This window comes from Nyctereutes procyonoides, unplaced genomic scaffold, assembly GCF_905146905.1.
Source record: "Nyctereutes procyonoides isolate TBG_1078 unplaced genomic scaffold, NYPRO_anot_genome, whole genome shotgun sequence".
Classification (NCBI taxonomy): domain Eukaryota; kingdom Metazoa; phylum Chordata; class Mammalia; order Carnivora; family Canidae; genus Nyctereutes; species Nyctereutes procyonoides.
The window spans coordinates 2,958,055-2,981,713 of record NW_026575121.1 but is presented as its reverse complement, the minus strand read 5'-3'; the positions used below and the strand labels follow the sequence as shown (position 1 = coordinate 2,981,713).

At 45.3% G+C, this 23,659-nt stretch overlaps 2 protein-coding genes across 10 annotated transcripts in view; both read right to left on the bottom strand.

Moving 5' to 3' along the window:
* Positions 1-22,463, bottom strand: part of RCBTB2 (RCC1 and BTB domain containing protein 2) — a 48,041-nt gene extending 25,578 nt beyond the window's left edge. For 2 of the 9 annotated variants that reach the window (XM_055335799.1, XM_055335806.1), the window contains exons 1-2: positions 14,802-14,934; positions 2,976-3,074 (exon numbers count right to left, since the gene is read on the bottom strand). The gene's annotated coding sequence lies outside the window, so the exon portion shown is untranslated. Of the gene's footprint in view, positions 1-271; positions 370-2,975; positions 3,075-12,905; positions 12,927-12,990; positions 13,887-14,801; positions 14,941-22,442 lie in introns of those variants that run through there. The other 7 variants (XM_055335798.1, XM_055335807.1, XM_055335803.1 and 4 more) reach the window with 6 other exon arrangements.
* LOC129516325 (collagen alpha-1(I) chain-like) lies at positions 13,624-23,207 on the bottom strand. Its single transcript, XM_055335653.1, has 6 exons — positions 23,026-23,207; positions 22,568-22,799; positions 19,417-19,641; positions 15,116-16,925; positions 14,639-14,929; positions 13,624-14,342 (listed from the first exon to the last, which is right to left on the bottom strand). Exons 1-6 carry the CDS (start codon positions 23,205-23,207, stop codon positions 13,624-13,626), a joined length of 3,459 nt encoding a protein of 1,152 aa, XP_055191628.1.
* Positions 23,208-23,659: the final 452 nt, after the last annotated feature.

Below are 23,659 nucleotides of genomic sequence, written 5' to 3'. Positions count from 1 at the left end.
TCCAATTAACAGAGAAAATAAGCTAAACTCCAATATGGTGAAGGGAAGATAGGGAATTAAGGTTTAGGCATGAGAGTTAATAGCTATAAAACCCGAAAGGTGTTTTTAACTGTTCTGGGACTATCCTATGGTCTCTTATGGGAAACCTCCTGCAGAGGTCTGGAAAAGTAATCCCAGGATAAATGAAGATTCTTAAATCTATAAGGAAATAAGTAGAAAATTTTCATTTTACAGTTGACCTACTATAGATAAGAAAAAATAAATTTTAGACCTTAGTCAAGTTTTCCCTGGGATTGGAAAGCTCCAAATCACCGTGCAGAGCAGACTTATCAGTTCTCAGCTCCACTGAAGAGTATATGATTTGCTAAGCTGGGGGAACAGGGGAAGGAGGAATGAATGAAAAAATGAAAGGATGAAGAATGACTATGGCTTTGTTTATCATAAACTGTAATAAAAAATCTGCAACAGTAGCCATCAAGTATGAAGCAACAGTATTCAATGTTCTTGCCTTAATTAACCATTTCCACAATGACTACTTTCTACCACATAGAAGTAACAGTAGAAGCAGCTCTTTCAAAAGACATGCAACATGGGCTCTCTTTTTGCTCAAAGGATCCCCTTTAATATTTCTTGCAGGGCAGGTCTGGACTGTGGTTCAATCATTACACAGTGAACCATCTCATCACCAAAAATAAATATAAATAAATATTCTTTCTCTCCCCCAAAAGCAATTGAACAAAATTCTATTTAATAATGTTGGTATTTAGGGAGAAAGAACATGAGAGACTCCTAACTCTGGGAAACGAACTAGGAGGGTGGAAGGGGAGGTGGGGGTGACTGGGTCACGGGCACTGAGGGGGGCACTTGATGGGATGAGCACTGGGTGTTATTCTATATGTTGGCAAATTGAACACCAATAAAAAATAAATTTAAAAAAGTAACAATTAATTAATTAATTTTAAAAAATACAAAAAGAAAGGTGAAACAATAAAAAAAATGTTGGTATTTCTGATTTATTAGTTTGGGTTCTATTTACTCAAATACACTACATTTCAAGGGCTAACGTCAGGACATTTTTATCTGATATTATCTACAAGCAATTAGAACCTTATAAAAGACAGATAAAAACAATAATCAAAATAAAATCAAGTCTTAACAGTGTTCCTGATCCATGCTTTATATGCCCTTGAGAATATTAGTAAAATTTTGTTTCCTTGGCTATAAAAAGGTGTCTCAGAATATAAGGAATAGTCACATATTCAGAATAATTATAGCTCAAGCTATGGCGATTGATAATCATTTTTAAAAATCTATTTATTTATTTATTTATTTATTTATTATTTATTTATTTATTTATTTATTTTTTGAGTGTGAGCAGGGGGAGGGGTATAGGGAAAGGGATAGGATCTCAGAGCAGACTCCACACAGAGCGCAGAGAGCAACCTAGGGCTCTATCTCACCACCATGAGATCATGACCTGAGCCAAAATCAAGAGTCGGATAATTAACTGACTGAGCCACCCGGGCGCCCCACGAATCATTACTTCTAATATTTGCAAAAGATATACTTGTTTTTAAAAGAAGCACTTAGGCTTTCCTCACTTATCAATTTATAAAACTTGATCTAGTTGCCAATATGGAAAGATAATTTCATGTGACGGTTATTCCTACATGATTGGTCTTCTCCGTTAATTTGCAAGCTCTTTAAGAGAGGCAACCATGGCTCGTTCGTGGTTATAACCACCGTAGGACATGGCTCAGAGAAGAACACAATATTATGTATTTGGCTGAAAGCACTTTTTGAATACAGCTTTTTGCATATTGGAGACTGCTGGCATTGAGGATTCCTTTTTTTTTTTTTTTTAAATTTCATCCTAACTGGAATGACATTGCCCATATCTATCCCACATTTACTAGAATAAAAAATAAAAAGAGGGGGGGATTCCTGGGTGGCGCAGTGGTTTAGCGCCGGTCTTTGGCCCAGGGCGCGATCCTGGAGACCCGGGATCGAATCCCACATCAGGCTCCCAGTGCATGGAGCCTGCTTCTCCCTCTGCCTGTGTCTCTGCCTCTCTCTCTCTCTGTGACTGTCATAAATAAATAAAAAAAAAAAATTAAAAAAAAAATAAAAAAGAGGGGACAAGGAAAAAGGAAAAAAAGTAGAGGAAGGGAAGTCAAAGGCAAGAAAAAAAAGGAAACTGGAGGAAAGGGGACCAAAGAAGAGATGTGGCTGCCCTTTATTGTACCATAGGCCACTTTTGTTGCCAGGAGAAGAGAAATCCTGCTAATACACTACGATCCTGGAACAGTAATCCTGGCTTGTTGTTTCCCACCCCATTCCTCTACCATTGTAGGTAACCAATTCTATTGGTTTCTGGTTTATTCTTCCTATTTCTTTTTGCAAAAATAAGCAGATACATGTCTGTAATTTTATTTCCCAATTCCTCCTTATACAAAAATAGCATATTTTATATATTCTCTTTTGGTAATTTGCTTTTTTTTTTTTTTCATGATCTCACAGCCCTGAGATCATGACCAGAGCCAAAATCAGGAGTTATATACTTAAGTGACTGAGCCACCCAGGCGCCCCTGACCAGGCTATTATTAATATCAATGTTATAGTGGTATATCAATATATATTTCCTAAAAATCCACAATATACATACAGAATACCACATCCATGAATTTTAAATAACAATAGCAACAGTAACAGTTAATATAAACAGCTACTCTGTACCACCGATTAAGTGCCTTATATTATCTCATTAAACTTTACAGTGGCCAAAAGAAACAGATACAAACATTGCCACGTTTCAAAAACGACCAACCGTCACCAACCAGTCAAGGTTAGAGCCACAGTATTTGATTTCAAAACTTCTCTTCTAGACCCTCCCCTGTATTTAAGTTCTCCTGTGAACGTTCCAGTTTTATTTTATACTGACTGGTTGGGAATGTTCCATCCAAAAATTTTTATACCTGATTGTCTTAAATTTCTGGAGCCCCGTATTCAGTCATCTTTAATTCTGTTCCTTCTAGATCCTTGTAAAGTTGTCTTCTAGGATAAAGTCAATGTGACTGAAAAACATAAACACATAAATTCTATTAAGAGAATAAGAGAGAAGGAAAAGAATATACCATCTTGCAATTTTAACAAGCCATTATTTATCTGAGAAGTATATGGTTCAAAAATTGTATTAGTTTTATAAATTAAAAAGTCAGCAGTAGGGATGCTCCATTATTAAAAAGTTAATGTAAAATATAACCTTTAGATATTATACTTTGTAAGTTTGGAGACCATACTTCAACAATTTGGACGCTGAAACACATGAAAAAAAAAACCCCCACATACTACTAAGAACACTTTAATTCGTGTCAACACAGAAAACGCAAGGGAAGCCATCTGGAATGTGAAAAAAGCAAAACTTTCAAACTTTTGGAAGAAAGCACAAAAAACATCTTTGTGACCTCAGGGCAGGGAACGATTGCTTAAATAAGACACAGTAGCATAAACTGCAAAGAAAAGCCTAGAGAAATTTACTACACAAAACTTCAAAAATACACATACTGAAAGATGAACAAAGGAAAACCTGCCACGGAATGGGAGTAGGTATTTTCAACATATATAACTACTAGGTATTTACCCGAAGGATATAAAAATACTGATTCGAAGGGAAACGTGCACCCCAATGATTATGGCAGCATTGTCATCAATAGCCCAACTATGTAGAGAGCCCAGATGTCCATCGACTGATGAATGGATAAAGAAGAGGAGGTATATATATGCAACGGAATATTACTTAGCCATAAAAAGGATGAAATCTTGCCATTTGCAACCATATGGATGGAGCTAGAGTATTATGCTAAGCAAAATCAGTCAGAGAAAAACAAATACCATATGATTCACTCACAATGGATTTGAAGAAACGAAGCAGATGAACATAAGGGCGGCGGGGGCGGGGGGAGGGAGAGGCAAACCAGAAAACAGACTCTTAACTATAGAGACCAGACTGAGGGCTGCTGGAGGGGAGGTGGGCGGTGGGATGGGGCGAATTAGGGGATGGGTATTAAGGAAGGCACTGTGATGAGCACTGGGTGTTCTGTGTAAGTGCTGAATCCCTAAATTCTACACCTGAAACTAATATTACCATGTATAATAACTAACTAGAATTTAACTAGAAACTTGAAAAAGGCAGAAATTTTAAAAATAAAACTGCTTATAGATTTCCTCCTTTTCTGCACAGGAGGGCAATATTTTTTTAAAAAATTTTATTTATTTTTATTTTTTTAAATTGGAGTTCAACTTGCAACATATAGTATATCACCCAGTGCTCATCCCGTCAAGACAGGAGGGCAATATTTCTTATAGACCCAGAGCAGAGGCTGGCGTCTGTATGGAGATCTTCACAGTGATGGTGTCTCAGCTTAAGATCATTCCATTCAATACTTACTATGTGTTAATTTACTTGGTTTTTTTTCCCCCTCACATGTGTTTTCAGACTTACAATTTGGCTCAGGCACATAACCAATAATTCTTATCAAAAAGTGTCTTAAGACTGCCTTTAGTGAATCTAAATTGTATACTCACGGGGCCAATGTTTCAAGTTTTTGCAAGAGGAATTTTCAAAAGCAAATATACAACCAAGGTGATTTTTTTGTATGACATTTGTTTTTCTCTTTTTGCTTTTTGTGCAACTTTCATTCCAATGTGGGAAGCCAACAATCGTATTATATAATAGATACATTATATAGCATATTGGAAAGTGATGGTGACACAAAAATGAAAATGGAGCCGGATAAGGAGGAGTAAGAGTCCTGAAGGTTGATGTTAAAGGTTTTCGATTTTAAACAGGGTGGCCAGAGAGCCTCCCTAGGTATATGATCTTCAAGGAAAGACTTGAAGAAAATGAAGTGAGCTGAGTACACCTAGAACAAAATCTATCTAGGTCTATGTGGTGTAATGTTCTGAGGTGAGGTTTTGAAAAGCGACAAAATCTGATTTGGTTTTCAGAGTCACACTGGTTCTATGCTGGTAATATTTCTGTTATTTTCTTTTTACCCTTATTGAAATATAACTCACACGCAACATTAGTTTCAGGTGTACAATGTAATGATTCCAAATCTGTATACACTGTGAAATGATCTACACAATAAATCTAGTCACCACCTATCACCATAAAAAGTTACAAGAAATTTTTTCTTTCTGTCTTATGATCAGAACGTTCAAGATCTACTCTGCTGCCAACATTCGAATACGGCACCTACAATATTATGGACTATAGTCAGCATGCAGCACACCACGTCTCCTTGACCTATTCGTTTCATACCTTGAAGTCTGTACCTCCCATGCCCCTTTACCCATTTCATCCTTCCCCCACCGCCCTTACCCTTGGCAACCTCCACTCTGTTCTCCATACCCATGACTTTCATTTTGTTTCTTAGATTCCACATATAAGTGAAATTGTACAGTAGTTGCCTCTCTGGTTTATTTCCCTTATTATAGTCCATCCATGCTGTCACAAATGGAAAGATCACATTCTTTTTTATGGCTGAGTAATATCCCATTGTGTGTGTGTGTGTGTGTGTGTGTGTGTGTGTGTGTGTGTACACCTTCTTTATCCATTCATCCGTCTGCGGACACTTTGGTTGTTTCTATATGATGGCTATTGTAAATAATGCTGCAACGAGCATGGGGGTGAATATATCTTTTCAAATTACTGTTTTTATTTCCTTTCAGTAAATACCCAGAGATGGAATTACTGGAGCATATGTGATTTTAATTTTTTTAGAAACCTTTGTTGTCCATAGTGGCTGCACCAGTTGACATTCCCACCAATAATGCATAAGGGTTCCCTTTTCTTCACAACTTTGCCAACACCTGTTATTTCTTGGCATACTGATAATAGCCATTCAAACAGGTGTGATGGGGCATTTCACTGTGGTTTTGACTTGCATTTCCCTGATTTGTGATGCTGAGCATCTCTTCCTGTGCCTGTTGGCCATCTGTACTTGGAAAAATATCTATTCAGATCCTCTGCCTATTTTTAATTGGATTATGTTATTGAGTTGAGGGAGTTCTTTGTATTTTTTGAATGCTAACTCATGAGATACAGGATTTGCAAATATTTTCTCCCATTCTGTAGACTGCCTTTTCATTTTGGTGATGGTTTCCTTTGCGGTGCATAAGCTTTTTCTTTGGATGTAGCCACACGTGTTTATTTTTGCTTTTAGAAATCAGATCCGAAAAGCAGTGCCAAGACTAATGTCAAGAGGCTTACAGCCTATGTTTCCATCTAGTTTTACGGTTTCAAGCCTTACATTCCAGTTTTTAATCCATTTTGAGTTCATTTTTGTGTTGTGTAAGATAAGTAATCTAGTTTCATTCTTTTGCATGTAGCTGTCCAGTTTTCCCAGCACCATTTATTGAAGAGGCTGTCCTCACCCCCATTGTATACTCTTGCATCCTGTGTTGTAAATTCATTGAACATATATGCATAGGTTTATTTCTGGGCTCTCTAGTCTCTTCCATTGATCTAGGTGCCTGTTCTCATACCAATATCATACTGTTTTGATTACTGCGGCTTCATAATATAGTCCGAAATCAGGACGCATCATACTTCCAGCTTTGTCCTTCTTTCTCAAGATGGCTTTGGCTATCCAGAGTCTTTTGTGGTTCCATACAAATTTTAGGATTATTTTGTCTACTTCTGTGAAAAATGACATTGGGACTTTGATGGGAATTGCACTGAATCTATACATGGCTTTGGGTAAGAGGAACTTTTTAGCAATATTAATTCTTTCAGTCCATGAACATGGGATATCTTTGCATTTACTTGCATCTTCTTTGATTTCTTCCATCAATCTTAGAGTTTTCAGCATATAAGTCTTTCACCTCCTTGCTTAAATTTATTCCTAAGTATTTTATTATTTTTGATGCAATTTTAAGTGAGATCTTTTTAATTTCTCTTTCTCATAGTTTGTTGTTAGTGTATAGAAATGCAACAGATTTTGTAGGCTGATTTTTATTTTTTTTAATTTTTATTTATTTATGATAGTCAGAGAGAGAGAGAGAGAGAGAGAGAGAGAGGCAGAGACATAGGCAGAGGGAGAAGCAGGCTCCATGCACCGGGAGCCCGACGTGGGATTCTATCCCGGGTCTCCAGGATCACGCCCTGGGCCAAAGCCAGGCACCAAACTGCTGCGCCACCCAGGGACCCCTGTAGGTTGATTTTATACCCTGCAACTTCACTGAATTAATTTATTTATTCTTTACTGAATTAAAAAAAAAACAGTTCTAAAAAAAAGTTTTTTGGTGGTGTCTTTAGGGTTTTCTATATATAAAACCATGTCACAAATAATGAAAGGCTTACATCTTCCTTTCCAATTTGGATGCTTTTTGCTTCTTTTTCTTGCCTAATTGTTCTAGGACTTCTAACACTATGTTGAATAAAAATGGGCATCCTTGTACCTAATCTTAAAGAAAAAGCTTTCACTTTTCACCATTTAGTACAACATAAGCTGCGGGCTTGTCATATATGGCCTTTATTATGTTGATATACACTCCCTCCATACCTACTTTGTTGAGAGATTCTTGCTGTGTTTGAGTAAGTTCTACTGCCCTGTCTTCTTGGCCACTAGTCATTTCTTCTGCTTCATCTAGTCTGTTGTTAAACCCCCCCTAGTATATTTTTCAGTTCAGTTATTATATTTTTCAACTCTGTAACTTCAGTTGGTACTTTCTTACATATTCTCTTTGTTGCAACTCTCACTGTATTCATTCGTCCTTCTCTCAAGATTGGTGAACATCTTATTGACCATTACTTTGAGACCACAAGCATACACCGTGTTGACCTTCAGACCAGGCAATCGGCAGTGTTCCCTGGTGACAGCTGCAAAAACTGGGGCTTCAGACCAGTGTGTAAGCTCCTTTCTGGGGGGTCCTGGCAAACTGTAGTGAGGCTGAGGGAAGACAAAAAGATGGTATCCTCCAGCCTATGTCCCCCGAGAGCACCTCTGTAGCCTCTAGATGTGTGGTAGACTTGAAGTCTGCCCCTTGGGCTGAAGCGCCAGGACAAGTGAATAGACTTATTTCACAAGTAGACTGGGGGTGTGTTCCAGCCCGTTGTCTGTACAGTGCCCTGGGGGTGACAGCCTACCAAGAACTGTCTCTCCACTCATTACAGTCCTGTGGAACTCAGCAACACAAGCATGCCTACCCATCGTATCAAGGTAGAGGAACAATGCAAAAATGGCACCCACCAGCACCCCTGTCCACAGAGACAGTCCCAACAGTCCCCTGCCTGTGGCATCCAGCAGATGCTTTAAGGTTAGAAAATAAATCTTCACACATAGTCTAGGTGCTCTTCAAACTGCTGCTTTTGTGCCGGTTCCCAGGGCAAGTGAGTTTACATGCAAACCCTTTAAGAGAAATATCTGTTCTCTACAGCCTTTTCATTTTCAGTCTCCTGGATGTGAGAGCCATTGGTTTTCTAAGCTAGTTGTTTGGGGAGCTCATCCTTCACTGCAGGTCCCAGGGGTGCTTGATGTGGGGTACAAACCCTTCATTCATTAAGGAAGCTCCAGATTTGTGAGATTTTTCCCAGCTGTGGGTTGTTACTCTGGCAGTGGGGTTTTCGGTGAGACCGCCCATAGCGGCCCTTTTACTGTTTTGTGTGAAGCAGCTATTCAGCTAGTTCTCAGGTCTTTTTCAGAAGGAGTTTTTCCATATGCAGCTGTAGATTTGGTATGTCTGTGGAAGGAGAGGAGTTCAGGATCTTCCTACACCAACACCTTGGACCACCCCCCCCCCAACATTTCCTATTATATCTGTTTTCTTAAACTTGTACAGTTCAACAACTTATTTCCAAGTTATCCCTGTTTGGAACAGAGAACTCCTTATTCTTACAGATTATATTTTGAGAGTTTTCCCTACATTCTTAATAGCTACGCAGCTGGAGAGTGGTGGATAAGAAGACAGTCTTTTGATAAGTGAACATGAAAAACACAGCAATTCTTAATCCTCCCAAAGAACAGGTCAAATAATTCAGTTCCCTACACAAAGTATATAGTAAGCGGCCTCTACATATTAGTGTTGGTAATCAATGTTAATCACCATGTTTGCTAGTAGGACAATGTGTCATATTACTTGGTAATACGTCTGACCCAAATAAAGAGTTAAGCTGATTAGAGGACATACCTTCATTTGCCTAATTTATTCAACAAATGTTAATTTGGTGCCTGCAGTAGGTACTAAGCTGAAAGCAAATTTGCATAAAAGAAAAAACAAAATAACACGGAGCAAAAGGATATCCACCTCCCAGGTGCTTGCGTCAACATTACCCCAACACAACAGCACTTGTTAGTTTTTACTAAAAACTAATAAACTAGACACATTGTATCTATGAGAGCAAAGCATTTTCCATGGAAACTGATATTTGGCAAGTAACTAGGAGCTTCTAAATGCTAATATCCATTCTTTAGAAGTAATCCCTGAAGAAAAAGTGAAAAAAAAATAGTAATTTCTGCAACGAAAACCCAATGCTGTATACATATATATATTTTTAATCCCACTTAATAATATGAGATCAACGCTAAAGCTATGCTTGAAAAATATAATATACAAAAAAAAGTTTTCTTGCAATATAGAACACAATGCTTTAAACAAATTCTCCCATCTGGGCCACACAGTTGGTGATGTTTTTATTAACAAAGAAATAGGACATTAAAGAAAACTAACGTCTTTTAGGATGCCAGCACACAGTTTACAGCACCCGTGTATTAATGAGCTCCAGACCAAGTAAATGTCAATGCAGTAATGATGGTTCCCAATCATATGCTAACTGAACCACAGAATGGTATGTCCTCTGTAAGTTATGAATGAGAAAAATAGAAGAAAACATGATCCCAATTATCACCTGCAAAAAAAGGATGACAGCTATAATTTACCTCTACTTTGAATGAGAGGTCATAAGCCTACCACAAATACCATTAAAATCCCTACACAGCTGCTAACCAATGTGGGACAATTATAAACAGGATGGTCAAAACTGAAAAACTGAAACGCACAACTAAAACTAAGGTACAACCTCAAAAGAAAAGGTATTGTCAGGCTCATGATAAGAATCAAACTGACTTAGGACACAGAAACAACACTGCTATTTTAATTATGTTTTTAAAAAGGTTTCCAAATTTCACCTAGAAATGAGGCAGATCTTCAGTTCTAAGCAAAACTGTATGTAGTCTGAAAAGATTACTGAGCTCATCAGAGCCTTTTCAACCACATACAGCAAAAGTGCCTTTTTGCAAATACGAACAATATTTAAAACATAAACAATATGAATGTTTCTATGTTGTTCAACTAGCTAAAATGAGTTAGTACTGGAGACACTTGTAAATCCATTTGAAATTTAGGTCCTTATAGATCTAGTACAATTAAAAAAAAAAATCCTAACATGCCTATGAAATAGAATCCTAGCTGAAAGATCTTTAACCCACAACATAAACATTCCTTCAGCATCGTAGGCTTTCTTAGACTTGGCTTGTTTGCATTCGGGATTTGTTTTGTTCAGTGTCATATACATTCAAGGCAATACAGGATATACTATAATATCGTTATTTATGATTTACTTATTATCTGTCACCCACTGCTACTTGTTAGCTCAAAATGTCTTCCACGGAGAATCTACACAATAGATGTTAGCTAAGGTCAGATTAGCAAGACACTTAAGGCACACACTCTAGTGTCAGATAAATGCTGAAAAAAACTATTAAGCCTTAAATTTCCGAAAGATTCTCACACTAAGATGGGATCACCATGGGAACTAGAGACGTATTCCTTCTAGACAATGAAAGTGAGAAGGGTATCTGCCTTCCACTGAAGAACACTATAAATATCCCTTTCACAGAGGCGAACTAGCTGCTCCTTTGAAGTAAATATCCTCATGAAGTCCTCTATTTTCAGCCCAAAACAGGAGTCTTTGATGTCATTCTGCAACCCTGATAAATCCACCCCTGGTCTCAAACCTCTCTTGTCTGGCCAAATTTAGATTCATACTAATTCAATTCCAGTAAACTTCAAAAGTAGTGGTATCTTAGGGACATTTTAATTTCACTTTAACAAGTGATAAAGCCAACATTAAATACAGACAAACTCCTAAAGGCTTAGACAAACCCCACAGGTACCCCACATGTATAGTTCCAGATTAATCATTTTTGATATTTAAACATATTGTTTGTAATCTACTTAAGTAAAGGGCCCAAAAGAAAACATACTTTACTTTCTAAAACTGGTCCTCACTATCCAGCCGCTTTCTGGAAGTCTTGTCTGGTTCACTCGAAAATCTCTAAGGGCAATAATTTAATACCTTATCACATGACATCATACCAGGTGAACCTTAACATAATTTCAAATCAAGAAAGGCAACTGCTGGGATCCCTGGGTGGCACAGCGGTTTGGCGCCTGCCTTTGGCCCAGGGCGCGATCCTGGAGATCCGGGATAGAGTCCCACGTCGGGCTCCCGGTGCATGGAGCCTGCTTCTCCCTCTGCCTGTGTCTCTGCCTCTCTCTCTCTCTCTGTGACTATCATAAATAAACAAAAATTAAAAAAAAAAAAAAAAAGAAAGGCAACTGCCCACACTTAGAAAACAACTTCTCTAGTCAATCACAGAGAGACATTAAGGGCAATTGCAAAGTGCAGAAAATCATACACTTTTTCTCAGCACATCTGCAGTGTCCGTTTGGCTAGACTCCTCCACGCAAGAGCCCAGTCTCTTCATATGCTGTGCTCAGTTAAACTGGACAATTCTGAATGATTTGAACTCACTTTGGAAAAAAAACATCTTTTACTTACATACTATAAAACTGGGTTTTATTTGTCACAAGGGTCATGCTGCGGGCCCCCATCCAATTTATAGTGAAGGACGGCAAGGAGCATTTTATCCCAGAAAGATACTTCGAAAAACTAGTTCTCTGTCTTGACCATCGCCTTCAGTTTATCCTTCACATCCACCATAACCATGCTGTATAAAATTGCAACCCACACCTGTACCCTCAGGCCTTTTTTTTTTTTTGCTCATCTTTTTCATTTTTCATAGCACTTATAATTTTCTAAATAAGTAACCACACACGTTTACTGTCAATCATTCTTTTCTAGAATGTAAGCTCCAGAGGGAGGGATCTTTGTTTCTCTTGTCACTGACATATCTTTCTTTTATTTTTAAAGATTTTATTTATTCATGAGAGAAACACAGAGAGAGGGAGAGAGAGGCAGAGAGAGAAAGAAGCAGGCCCCATGCAGGGAGCCTGACATGGGACTTGATCCCTGGTCTCCAGGATCAGGCCCTGGGCTGAAGGCAGCACTAAACCACTGAGCCACCCGGGCTGCCCTCACTGACAGATCTTAAATACCTGGGCAGGACCTGATGCAAAGCAGTCACTCAGTATCGGTTGAATGAATAAACGGATCCACATTGAGAATTCAGTACAAACTGTATCTGCGGGCAGATTTCAGCTTCATTTATGCAGTTAACAAATGTCTCCTGTGCTCTGAGTATGGGGGAGACAGAGCCTACCGCACGAATACATACCATGGGACAGTGACAAGTGCTATCAAGCCAAAGGGAACAAACTGGGGAAGAGGTCGGAAGGAGAGCAGTGGCTGTTTTAAATGACTGAGTCACCTCTCTGCAGTGATGGCAATTGTTCTGGGCCTTGAATTAAGACAGGTGCCATACATATTTGGGTGGAGGGGGAAAATGGGCTTTGAGCGTGGAAAAAAACAATAGCAAGGCTCAGAACAATTGCCTCGCCCTAGGGTGGAGGCCCACGTGGTAATAAGCCCAGTAAGCCCAATGAGGCCGGCCTGGTGGAACTGGGGTACGCAAGAATGTAGGATACACATTTGCCTTTACCTGCTACTGAGTAACCTGTAGGTATGGATCCACTGACGTATCCACGCACACGGCCTAATGCCCCGGGCAATAGATTACCTCTTACCTGGAGTACTCGGGCTCCTCCCGTACTCCAGCCCCCAAATGCCTGCATCAGCACATCGTGTAAGAGGACCAGGCACGGTAGTGACGTGGTCAAAAACCGCTCCAAGCAGCCTCAGGAGGCCCAAGGAGCAGGAGGGGGCGAGGCCAGGCTAGGGCCGGGGCCAGGTCCGGGGAGGTGCAAAGCCCGGAGGCTCCTAGAACCGGGCCGGGTCTGGGTAGATGCAAAGCGCAGAGACTCCTAGAACCGGGCCGGGTCTGGGTAGATGCAAAGCGCAGAGACTCCTAGAACCGGGCCGGGTCTGGGTAGATGCAAAGCGCAGAGACTCCTAGAACCGGGCCGGGTCTGGGTAGATGCAAAGCGCAGAGACTCCTAGAACCGGGCCGGGTCCGGGAAGGTGCAAAGCCCAGAGGCAACTAGGACCGGGCCGGGTCCGGGGAGGTGCAAAGCCCAGAGGCTCCTAGAACCGGGCCGGGTCCGGGGAGGTGCAAAGCCCAGAGGCTCCTAGGACCGGGCCGGGTCCGGGGAGGTGCAAAGCCCAGAGGCTCCTAGAACCGGGCCGGGTCCGGGGAGGTGCAAAGCCCAGAGGCTCCTAGGACCGGGCCGGGTCCTGGGAGGTGCAAAGCCCAGAGGCTCCTAGGACCGGGCCGGGTCCTGGGAGGTGCAAAGCCCAGAGGCTCCTAGGACCGGGCCGGGGAAGTGCAAAGCCGGGAGCACCGAGAACCGGGCCGGGTCTGGGTAGATGCAAAGGCGGGAGGCTCCTAGAACCGGGCCAGGTCCTGGGAGGTGCAAAGCCGAGAGGCTCCTAGAACCGGGCCGGGTCCTGGGAGGTGCAAAGCCCGGAGGCTCCCAGAACCGGGCCGCGTCCTGGGAGGTGCAAAGCCCAGAGGCTCCTAGAACCGGGTCGGGTCTGGGTAGATGCAAAGGCGGGAGGCTCCTAGAACCGGGCCGGGTCCGGGGAGGTGCAAAGGCGGGAGCACCGAGAGCCGTGCACAGGGGCGGTGGGATGGGCGCCCGCGAGGCGCGTCGCCCCCCGGCCGCGCGCGACCCCTGCCGCCTGCACCGCGCGCCGAGCGGCCCCGGCGGCCCCGGGACTGTCCCGGCCGCGCTCCGCTCCGCCCCGGGGTGCGACTCCCCCGAGCACGGAAACAACAAGTCCGCGGCGAACTCGCCTTCCAGCCGCGGCCGCGCGGCGCGCTTGCAAAGTTTGCAGCGTCCGGAGGCCTCCGCTTCCCGGGGCCGAGCAGGGCAGGACCTTCCGGCTTCGGGCGCGGCTCGGGGCGCCTCCTCGCACCCGCGCGGCAGCTCCGCCCCGCCCCGCCCCGCCCGGCCCGGCGAGCGGGGCCGTCCCTCCTCTGCGGACCCCGGTCGGGGTCGGGGGTCGGGGGTCGGGGGGTCGGACCCGGGGCTGCGGGAAACGCTTTCCGGGCCCCCACGCCGCGGGGGCAGAGACCAACGCGGGAGGCGCCCCACGCGGGCGCAGGCCGGGGGCGGGGCGGGCGACCCCCGAGGCCCGCGCACCTTCCGCGCACGCGCAGCGCCGCCGGGCCCGCGGCCGGGGGAGGGGCTCAGCGCCCGCGCCCCGCCCCCCGCCGCTTCCCGCCCCCGCCCCTCCCCGCCCCTCCCCGCCCCCGCCCGCGGCTCTGCGCACGCGCGGCGACGCCTCGGCCTCGGCCCCGGGCCCGGGCGGGGGCGCAGGGCGGGGGCGGCTCGTCCGCGGGCGCCGCGCCCCGGGCCGGGGGAGGGGGCACCGGGGCCCGCCCGCTCCCAGCGCCGCGCCCCCTGCGGACCGCCGCCGCCGCCGGGTCGCCTACCTCCGCGCAGCCCGAGCCGCGGCCGCCCGCCTGCTCCGCCGCCCTTCCTGCTCCGCCGGGGCCCGCGCGGCCACCGCCTGCGCCTCCCCCGAGGGCCCGGTCTCGGCGGCTCGCGCTCCGGTGCGGGGCTGGGGCGGGCAGGGGCGGGCAGGGGCGGGCAGGGGCGGCGGGCGCGCCGGGGAGGGGGCGGCACGGCGCCTCGCCCCTCCCCCTCGCCGCCCCCGCCCCCGCCCCCGCCCCCGCCCTGCTCGCAGCCGCCTCCCGCGCAGCTCCCCGCCCGCCCCGGCCGCCCCCGCCCTGGGCCCCGCTCCCACCGCGCGGCGGCCCCGCGGGCTTGGCGCTTTGGAGGTGCCCGGCCCGGGAGGTTGAGGCGCGCGTGGGCATCCTGTCCTGCGGCCCGGTCCCCGCTCCGTCCCCGAGGTCCTCCCCGCTCCGTCCCCGAGGTCCTCCCCGCTCCGTCCCCCGGGGTCCTCCCCGCTTCGTCCTCCGTGGTCCTCCCCGCTCCGTCCTCGAGGTCCTCCCCGCTCCGTCCTCCGAGTCCTCCCCGCTCCGTCCCCCGGGGTCCTCCCCGCTCCGTCCTCCGAGTCCTCCCCGCTTCGTCCCCGAGGTCCTCCCCGCTTCGTCCTCCGAGTCCTCCCCGCTCCGTCCCCCGAGGTCCTCCCCGCTTCGTCCTCCGTGGTCCTCCCCGCTCCGTCCTCGAGGTCCTCCCCGCTCCGTCCCCCAGGATCCTCCCCACTCCGTCCCCCGGGGTCCTCCCCGCTCCGTCCTCGAGGTCCTCCCCGCTCCGTCCCCCGAGGTCCTCCCCGCTTCGTCCTCCGTGGTCCTCCCCGCTTCGTCCTCCGAGTCCTCCCCGCTCCGTCCCCGAGGTCCTCCCCGCTCCGTTCCCCAGGATCCTCCCCACTCCGTCCCCCGGGGTCCTCCCCGCTCCGTCCCCGAGGTCCTCCCCGCTCCATCCCCCAGGATCCTCCCCACTCCGTCCCCCGAGGTCCTCCCCGCTCCGTCCCCCGAGGTCCTCCCCGCTTCGTCCTCCGTGGTCCTCCCCGCTTCGTCCTCCGAGTCCTCCCCGCTCCGTCCCCCGGGGTCCTCCCCGCTCCGTCCCCGAGGTCCTCCCCGCTTCGTCCTCCGAGTCCTCCCCGCTCCGTCCCCGAGGTCCTCCCCGCTCCGTCCCCCAGGATCCTCCCTGCTCCGTCCCCCGGGATCCTCCCTGCTCCGTCCTCCGAGGTCCTCCCCGCTCCGTCCCCCAGGATCCTCCCTGCTCCGTCCCCCAGGATCCTCCCTGCTCCGTCCTCCGAGGTCCTCCCCGCTCCGTCCTCGAGGTCCTCCCCGCTCCGTCCCCGAGGTCCTCCCCGCTCCGTCCCCGAGATCCTCCCCGCTCCGTCCCCCAGGATCCTCCCCACTCCGTCCCCGAGATCCTCCCCGCTCCGTCCCTGGGGTCCTCCCCGCTCCGTCCCCCGGGGTCCTCCCCGCTTCGTCCTCCGGGGTCCTCCCCGCTTCGTCCTCCGGGGTCCTCCCCGCTTCGTTCTCCAAGGTCCTCCCCGCTTCGTCCTCCGGGGTCCTCCCCGCTCCGTCCCCCGAGGTCCTCCCCGCTCCGTCCCCGGGGTCCTCCCCGCTCCGTCCCCCGAGGTCCTCCCCGCTCCGTCCCTGGGGTCCTCCCCGCTCCGTCCCTGGGGTCCTCCCCGCTCCGTCCCCCGAGGTCCTCCCCGCTCCGTCCCCGAGATCCTCCCCACTCCATCCCCGGGGTCCTCCCCGCTCCGTCCTCCGAGGTCCTCCCCGCTGTGTCCCTGGAGGTCCTCCCGGCTCCGTGTCTGGAGATCCTCCCTTCTCCATCCCCGGGGGCCTCCCCGCTCCCTCCCTAGGGGTCCTCCCTGCTCCGTCCCGGGAGTCCTCCCCGCTCTGTCCCTGGGGATCCTCCCTGTTTTCTCCCCTGCTCCTCACCCCCTGCTGTGGGGCCCCAGCCCTGGCCCCTTCTGATAACTGCGGAATGTTGACATGATGACAGGACGCGTGACCTGTCTGGAGGGGTGCCCGGAGTTGCCCTGGGGCAAGGGCTTCTGGGCCGACCACACTACCCTGTACTAACTCGGCAGTGCCTGTGTTACCCTGCGCTGCTGCTGGCCTCCGAAGCTTTTAGCAGAATGCACCAGAGCCTTAAAATATGTGGAAATTTCTCCCCCTTTACTACACTCTCGTTCACCTGAGTTGGGTTTGGGTAAAATGCTCCACAGCTACTGCTGCTAACGTCCTGTGCGGTTAGCTGAATGCTTTTACGTTGGTTTTTTTTTTTTTTTTTTTTTAAAGGAGGACACAGGTTCAAGGGTTTAAATGATTGACCAGAAAGCACAGACGGATAGACTGAGATGTCACCCCACAGTGAGCGCTTCGGTTGTATTTGGTCTGGCCTTTGTCATTCACTGGGGAAACATCCTTCCAGAGTGTCTCGCTGTTTTTATTGCAGCTACTGTAGTCGGCGGGCACATCTGTGGCCACAGGATAGTCGGTTAAAACCCAGGAGGAGGCTTGCATTTACTTGAGTCTATAAGTCACCAGCAGGGCAGGAATCTTACGTGCATGGCATTGCCTAAAACCAGCTTTTCCCCTGAAACCATCAGTTACGCTTTTGGCCTCTTAGTATAAAAGGTAACAACGTGACCGTAATTGAAAGAACAGCTTGCGTTTTTTATTTGAAAAGGCTGATTCCGAGGAACTCCTTTCACAGTGTGTATCTCAGGGAGAAGGTGGAGGGACTAAGGAAAGCAGTAAGAACCCGTGGAGTGATCACGAAACCTACCTTCCTTTTACTATTGGTGATTTCTAGATCTCACTAGATTGTGAGACTCTTGAGAGCACAGATCATGCCTGATTTCTGTGTGCCATAAAATCCCTATAAATGTTTGTAGAATCAAATTACATTGACGACATGCCCTTAAGTTCCTCAAATTTGCTTCCATACTTCACTGAGACCTAAACATGAGCCTTACTCCAAGGTTTACTCTCATTTTGGGTTGTTGGTGCGGGTTCTCCTGGGCTTGACTGCGTGGGTAAGTCGACCCCTTAAGAGTCCTTGAAACCTAATCCCAAAAGGCTCTAAGTCACCTTTTCTTATACCCTGTTAGCTCTCTCAGGCTTCCTCTCCTTGTGGCAAAGCTGCAGAACGCGGAGTCTGCACTTAATTTAAAAAAAAAAAAAAAAATCCACTGAGTTATCTTTCTGTTTAGGAAAAGGTTTTTTCCTTTGATCACCACCAAAGCTAAAACTCATCATTAAACAAGTTTGGAGCTGGTTCATTAAACAGGAATTTTCTAATTCAAACACTCAAGTTCTCCTGTCACCTCTTTCCTTTATCCCGACTATCTTGTACGTAAGGCATTTTAAGAACTTTGAGTCATTGTTTAGAGAGCAAAATTATAGAAAACAACGTTCATACAGAATGTAATGCATAATTTACAAATCAACCTGTACAATAATTCTTCCCCTGCAGGTATGATGCTCCTTTACAACTTAGTATTCTAAGATTGCAGTGGCTTTAAAAATAAAATAATTTTTAAAAGTCCTGAAGTTCTTAGGACTTTTTAAAGGTCCTAAGATTATTCCTAAATGATAAGAAATAATAAGACATTTTATAGCATAGACTTTCTCCTGGTTCTACCATGAAACATGTTGCTAATGGAGAACTTAAGATGTGATTATAGCAAGAATGACCAGAACAGAGTTGGTGACTTCTATAATGTTTCTTTGTATTATTCTAAAGCTGCGGGATTAAATGTAAATCCTCATTTTATAGATGCCCAGATCATGAAGTAATTTGTCTCAAATCTTCGGATTCATAGTTTCAGTGCTTTTTCCAATGCATCATCTCACTCATAGGACAAACACCAAGATCTCATTATCCATCAAATGAATGGTAACAACAACGCCTTGCACAAGATGAGAAGGTGCAAGCATTTCTCATAGAATTTCTAAGAGGAAGAAATTCTTTTTTAACCTTTTACTTTACAATAATTATAGATTCACATGAAGTCACAAAAATAGTATAGGGAGGTCCGATGCACCTGCCCCCACCTTCCCTCACTGTGTTTAAGATAATAATGTGCTGCAAACACTAAGATAAAGCAAAGCCTTGGATTGAATCAGCTGACCAAACTGTGGGAAAACTAACGGGCCAGAGGCTGAAGGTTGAAAAAGACTGTTTGGGGGCCAGGAGTCTGAATGAGGGGAGCTGTTCCAGAGAAAAGGGGGAGAGGAAGGGAGAGGGGGAAGGAGACCATTAAACACAACACATTCCTTGGTGGGGACAGAAGTGATAGCCTCTATACCAGACAGATATTTGTGTGTGTGTGTGTGTGTGTGTGTGTGTTTCTTTTGGTCTATTATTTCATCATTTATCATTTCTTTTAAAATATTCCAAAAAAAATATTCCAGATAATGTCCTTACTATCAGAACCTAGATTCCTGCAGGTCCATAGCTGAGAAATACAGCAAGGTTACTATAAAAAAAAAAAAAAAAAAAAAAGACTTTCTGACTCCGTCTAAGGGCAACCTTGTAGGAGTATTAGCCCCTCTTTGAAGCCCATGGGGGCGGGGAAGATGGAGTGTTATACTGTAATGCCGTAGATACCATGTGGCATCCTCCTTCTTTGCCTCTCCTCAGTGGGGACAGGAGACCCTCCTTGGGGTCCTGGCTACTCCCAGTTGTATGGGAGCGAGTGTGCCCAGGCCGCTCTGGTGCAGAAGGCACAGCAGCAGCACTGCCCAGCTCTGCGTGCTTTAGAGACAGATCGTTCATATTGTGGTTTCCAGACACTTCCTCTTCACCGTGGCATATGGCAAGCTGTATCCCAGCCTGGTACCAGGATATAAAGCAATGAAGATGATAAGATACATGTACATGTTATTGTGGCAATAATGAGAGAACAACAGACTCCCAGGAGGAGGACGAGAAAGGCTTCCCAAAGGAAAAAGACTTTGGCATTAAGTTTTAAGGATGTGCACGAGTTAGCTAAGAGAACAGACATTAGGAGTGGGGATGCTAGGGAAAGGAAGCATTGGAAAGAATATGATGTGCTTGAGGATTGTGAGCTGCTCAACAAGCAGCACAAAGGATATGTGGAGGGGACAGTGATGGCAGAGGAGGAAACTCGCAATAATTCCTTGAGTGCTTTCTTGAGTTGTCCTCTTCGTAGCACATTATCTTAAGTTAGTCCCTACGATAAACTGCGACTTAACTTCGGCCCTGTTTTACAGATGAAATAGTAGAGACTTAACTAACTTGCCTAGGGTCACACAACTAGTGAGAGGTTTTAAATTTGTCCTTTGACTCAATAATCCCAGCTTTAGGAATTTATTCATATGAAAAGATAAACGCAGAAAGGTGTATAGCATTTTTATAATTGGGAAAAACAGAAAGCAAACTTATATATACTATAACCAACTGGTTAAAGGATGGCAAATACTGTTGATAGTCCACCTAAAGGCTACCCTCTCTTTCTTTCTCTTTCTTCCTCTTTTCCTTTATCTTTGTACTTTTTTTATTTAGGGAAAATTTCAAACATATACAAAAACAGTGATTCAGCTTCATCTATTAGCAATTCACAGCCATATTTGTCTTATCAGTACTTCTCTCCACCACCATATTATTTTGGAGCATCTTATCATTTCATCTGTAAATATTTCAGTGGATGTTTCCTAAAGATAAGGAGCCTCTTTTTAAAAAACACCCAAAATACTATTACGATACTTTGAAAAACCAGCACTAAGTCCTTGATCACGAAGGATCCTTTTCAGAGTTCAGCTTTTTAATTACCTTGCAAGTACCATTTATGGGTTGGTTTGTTTATCAGTTTGAGTGACTTGGAATTCAAAGTATACACATTGCAATTGGTTGATGTGTCTTTCAAGTTTCTTTTAACTCTCCAGCACCTTTTGTTTCCTTTGGAGACACCAGGTTCTTTGTCCTCTAGATCTTCCAAAATCTGGAATTTCCAGAAGGCAGTTCCCATATATTTCCCATAAATTAGTAATTGAGAACCTTGATTATATTCGGGTTTTATTTTTTACTTTTTTGGCAAGATGACTTCTTAGATGGTGTTGTATCCTTCCATCAGGAGGGATGGAATGTTAGATTGTTTCTGCGGTGTCAGTATTTGTTGAAACTCAATGCCCATATCCACACCGTACTGAGTTTGGGCTGCTGAAGTAGATACTAATGTAATTCAGTCCATGTTCACCATTCAGTAATGGTGAAATCCTAACTCTTATCATATCTTCTTCATTTATTAGCTGGAATACGTACGTCTATAGAGGAGCAATACTTTCCTCAATGACTTGATTTCCCAGTGATACAGGACAAACATGACTCTCTTTTAACTTGCCAGTTTTCAAAATAATGAGTTGTTTCACCAGCCTGCTCCAACAGTAACCAAATGTTGGTATCATTGTGAATTCATGGATTTAAACTTGCTTCTTGTGTTTCATCTCCTTTGTCTTGCTCACAGAACCCTGTTTTTGTTTAGGAAGTAGTGCAATCAGTCACAGAGAAGAAATCCCAGCGTGACTGACCCTATCTTATCAATTCGTTCTCATTTGGCAGTGTCTAGGGTGGGCTTATAACTGGTCCTGACTGTAGACACATATGAGGAAAATAACTTCCAAGACAGATCCCTCTACCTACTCAAGTACCCCCCTTTTTCTCTCCCATCCCTCTGGCCCCAGCTTTTTCATATACCACAGGAGGACTTGATGTTTGGAGAGCTGCTACTCAAGCTTGGAACGTCTCAGTGGATACATGAGATACATAGGCACGATTATGAATATTAATATTTCAGATCTAGACTTACTGATAGAGAACGGTATCTATTCTATATTGCTGATATACATATCATTAAAATTATTCACATACGATTGAACACAAATGCATGTATTTACACCAAGACCTGCCTGGAATTAAGTTCATTGAAGTATTAAGAGTGTTCATCTCTGACTGATGAGAGACTGGTGAATTTCCACTTTTTTTGTTGTATTTTTCTATAAGGTATAAGGCTCATACATTTTTATGTAAATAATAAACTTTTTGGAAAGTATGATTCTGGGCAATTCTCACTTCATTCATGTTACTTACAGTGAATTCTTGTAAAAAAAATATACCCCATCACAAAAATTCTTTTTTATAAGAATAACTGGCATCACATCACATGATTTTTCTCCATAGTGTAATTGTAAGGCAGGAAATGTTTTGATTCTGGAATAACATTTCCTGATAAACATTTTTTGGAAACATTTTAAGCATTTCCTGATCTGAACATTTTTGCAATTTTTTTCCTTCGTGGATCTTATTGTTATAATTAACAATACTGTCTAGCCCAGTGGGACATAATCATCCTGTTGAAGAAAAAACTTTCAGAAAAGCACAAGTCTTATTAGAGACCTTTTCCAGTCACCAAGAAAATACCATTGGCACAATTTTCACTTAGTAGTGTAAATAATAATGAGTCTCCCTTTAGCCTACACTTAAGAAGTTCCAATTTCTTTGGTACATTTAATTCTCCCAAGAAACTGCATATTCTTAAAACCAAAAAGATATTTTTTAAAAAATCTAGGCCTCCAGAGTAAAAGTGGAAAAGGGCCTTTTTTCCTATTGTTACTTACCTTTTATGTGGCTGGCTCCGTCAGCGCATCAGCACAGGAAGCCAGAGCTATGCCAACCACAACAGCAATTAAAGGAAATAGAACCAACAGCTCTCTAGGCTCACATGCTGCACACCCCGTGTTACCCTGGTTGCCAGAGCAACTTCAACAAAGGAGATAATCTTGCTCTCCTGGACCTCATCATCTACCGTGCGGAAATGCCCTGAAGACATGCCACGAGATAAGGTTGGAGATGAGTCTAGAAAGGCCATTCCTTGAGGACATTGATGAATTTTAAAGAGAACAGTCACAGTCACCAGGATGGCATGAGGGGGACAGAAGGATGTAGGGAAACAAATGGAGAAGTGGCTGCAGGAGCTGAGAGGAGAGAAAATGCAAGCTTGAATTTGAGCAGTGATTTTGGGATGGAGAGGAGGGAAGAAAGGAGGGAGCAAGCAAGTACTGTAAGTAGCCTCTCGTCCTCTCTTAACATCAGTGGAGTCTTCAGCAAGGTTCACTGTATCTCAGCTAGGATATGGGAAACTGAGAGCAAGGTTTCTTCTACCCACCCTGGGCTCAGAGCTCTGAAGGAGGAAGAGCTTACTCCTTCCTGGCAGCCAGCATGGAAATGGTGAAACTCTGTGCCAAGTCATCTGCGGGTTTGTTGTGTGCTCTGATAGATCCATCATCTCCTGATGATTGACAGTAGCACTTAGCTCCCACTACAGGTGGGGATGTGGCCTTGACCCCAGTGTAGATAGAGTTGGCTGTCAATCCCAAAGCCATATCATAGCCTTGATATTTTCTCCCTATTCTGACCTCAGAGTCTTCAGTGAGGTGATAGTCCTCACACCCTCAGCTGGGAGTATTATAACTTCTGCAGTGGACCTGGTCGTTTGCAGCCTTCTTGGGTAACGGCTCTTCACTCAAGTTGCCTTGGAGGGGACAGACGGTCTTGAAGCCTGGTCAAAGGTCAGACAAACGTGCCTCTGACGTTTCGGCAACAACAGGAACTCAAAACTCGTGTTGCCCCTCCAACCTGAACCAATGTTGGTCTGAGAAAATATTGTAGCATATCTGCAACCTTGAGGGAAAGGCTGGGCCTGTCTCCCTGCCAAGCCGTTCAAGAATCAGGATCATAGATCTGCTCTGGGTCAAGAATGCTGTGCCCACCAGTGAAAATACAAAGCATGGGTCAGTGAGAAAGTATAAGAGAAATTTTGTTGAGATTCTGCTAT